At 47.8% G+C, this 2435-nt stretch overlaps 2 protein-coding genes across 4 annotated transcripts in view; one reads left to right on the top strand and one right to left on the bottom strand.

Annotated features, from left to right (window-relative positions):
• Positions 1-811, bottom strand: part of LOC106867528 (zinc finger MYND domain-containing protein 15) — a 56544-nt gene extending 55733 nt beyond the window's left edge. For 2 of the 3 annotated variants that reach the window (XM_052972142.2, XM_089360929.1), the window contains exon 1: positions 673-811. The gene's annotated coding sequence lies outside the window, so the exon portion shown is untranslated. The remainder of the gene's footprint in view (positions 1-672) is intronic. The other variant, XM_014912423.3, reaches the window with a different exon arrangement.
• The window catches only part of LOC149133078 (uncharacterized), a 1355-nt gene extending 281 nt beyond the window's left edge, over positions 1-1074 (top strand). The window contains exon 1 of the mRNA XM_089360935.1: positions 1-1074. This exon is cut by the window's left edge and continues 281 nt beyond it. Coding sequence (XP_089217061.1) covers positions 1-759 — 759 coding nt within the window. The 3' untranslated portion in view covers positions 760-1074.
• Positions 1075-2435: the final 1361 nt, after the last annotated feature.

Below are 2435 nucleotides of genomic sequence, written 5' to 3'. Positions count from 1 at the left end.
TGTTGTGACCGAGCAATGGGTTTTGTGATTCGTAAACGATATTCAGATGGAAGAGCTTGGCACTGTTCTATATGCAGATCTTATCGCAGCATTAGGAATGATTCTTTCTTTTCTAAGTCTTGTATCCGTCTGACCCGCCTTCTTGAACTTATTTATTGGTGGACGTCAATTGAGTCCACGCAGTCTGTTGTTATGGATCAAGTCGGTCTTGGTACAGAGGCAATAGTTAACTGGTATAACTATTTCCGAGATGTCTGTGCCATGTGGTGCATCGATCACCCTACGAAGATTGGAGGGGAAGGAGTTAAGGTGGATATCGCCGAGTCAAAATTTATGCACCGCCAATATCATCGTGGTCGATATAAGGAGGGCCATTGGATTCTGGGAATGGTGGAGCGCCACAGTCTTAATTCTGTCCTTGTACCTGTTCCTGATCAAAGTGGTGCCACTTTGCTACCTATCATCCTTAAACATGTGTTACCAGGCACCTGCATAGTAACGGATGGTTGTCATTCCTATGAAAAACTTCCAGAATCAGCTGATCACTGTCTTCAGTTTATGGATCCCAAAGATGAAAAACGCAACAGAAACACAACAGAAGGAACGTGGAATAACGTCAAGAATAGATATAAACATTTGTATGGACATTCCGATAATCTGTTCTCGACTTACCTGCAAGAATTCAGTTGGCGTCGTGTTCACAAAAATAATACATTTATGTCGTTTATCTACTGGATTCGGCATTATTATCCTGTGTAATGATTTATTTTACTGGTAAAAAGCCATTTTTTAAAATCCACTTCTGACTTTGGCGCTATTTTCGGATTACGGGTCCCGTCCATTTATTGTGATAAACTTGGAAACCATGGAAGATAAAATCAAGAATGTAAATAATTTTGTTATTGATTACTTTCGTTCTTTCAATACAAACAAATATTGATGGCGATGAATATTTTTGAAATTACGCGTAAAAAAAAAAAGAAAAAACAAGAAGTCCTGCAAAAACAAATTCGGATTTTGGCCCAAAATCCAGTAACCTAAAACTAATAACTATTTTTTTATATTCATCTAAAATTCGTTTTTGTTTTTCAGTTTTATTTCGCGGGTATTTTATATACATTGTGGTATGACGTCAGTGCCTGGGGAGGCTGACCGGAAGGGGAAAAAGGGCAGAGGGAGCCTCGATCGGGATTCGTGCCCTTTTCGAACGGGGTTGTGGTCAGGACAAGACGTGTTTAGCGACGGTCTAGGTTTGGGAGAGGCAGCTGCTATTCCTGGTGTACTTTGGGTCGGGGCAAGCTTCAAGGATTGGATACCGCAAGATAGACTCGCAGTCGAGGTAAGGCGATTACATCTACTCGTACGCACACACCACAAGCTATTTCGGCCCCACGTGCAGAAATTCGCCGCGATGGCAGCCACCAAGATTAGGATCGCCAGCGATGTGATCAGGCCTTTTAATGGCGAAGGAGATGTGATGGCTTGGATACGAAAAATTAAGCTCGTTGCCAAGCTGCAAGGAATAAGTGATGTGGCGAGTCTCATGGCTCTATACTTGGAAGGGAGCGCCCTGACCCTCTACCTAGAAATGGACGAGGAAGAAAGATTAAGTGCAGAGAACGTCGAACGGAGGTTGGGGGAAGCGTATACGGAGAGCGAGTACGCTGCCTTCGTAAAACTAGAAACGATTAGATGGGGGGAGGGGGAACAGGTGGATGAATACGCGGCGGAAGTGCGTAGACTGGCCACACTGGCTGGGTTTACGGGAGAAGGACTGGACAGAGCGGCGCGGCTGGCGTTTGTAAATGGATTTCCCGACGACGTAGGGATCCGATTGCAGCAGTTGCCTGGCGGGAGAAAGATGGCGCTCAGCGAGCTAGTAGCGCAAGCTCGCGTGTTGACACAGCACGTCGGACGGAAGCCGATAGCGATGGCGGCGACAGAGGCGCGTTCCGACAGACGACAGCCTGAGAGCGACGTGAGGAAGCCTACCGAGCAACGACAGCGGCCGTTCTCGGGCCGGTGTTTCAAATGTCAGGGGCCGCACATGGCGAGGGAATGCGCCGAATCGGGGCCCGTCTGCTATCGATGCAGGAAGACTGGGCACATCGCCCGTGATTGCGACCAGGGAAACGACCGTGGGGAAGTTGCTGCCTCTCAAACTTTCCCCGCAACCAAGTAGAGGCGCTGCCCGTGGTCGGAGTCGAGGTCGAGGGGAAGAAGTTCAAGGCCCTCGTGGACACGGGTTGCACGACTACCCTCGTGACGCCAAGGGTGGCGAAGAAATGGGATGGGACGAGTAGCGTCCGGGCGGTCGACGGTAGAGAGATCCGTTGCAGGGGCAGCTCCAGTCTGGAGATAGGATCACCGGTGATCTTTGAGTTTAGCGTTTCACTTAGATTTTGAGTTAGAGCAGTTAATTTCAAAGTGAAAAT

Source organism: Octopus bimaculoides, chromosome 12 (genome assembly GCF_046866305.1).
Source record: "Octopus bimaculoides isolate indiv1 chromosome 12, ASM4686630v1, whole genome shotgun sequence".
In the NCBI taxonomy this organism is placed as follows: Eukaryota; Metazoa; Mollusca; class Cephalopoda; order Octopoda; family Octopodidae; genus Octopus; species Octopus bimaculoides.
The sequence above is the reverse complement of the archived record's forward strand: the minus strand, read 5'-3'. Positions and strand labels throughout refer to the sequence as shown.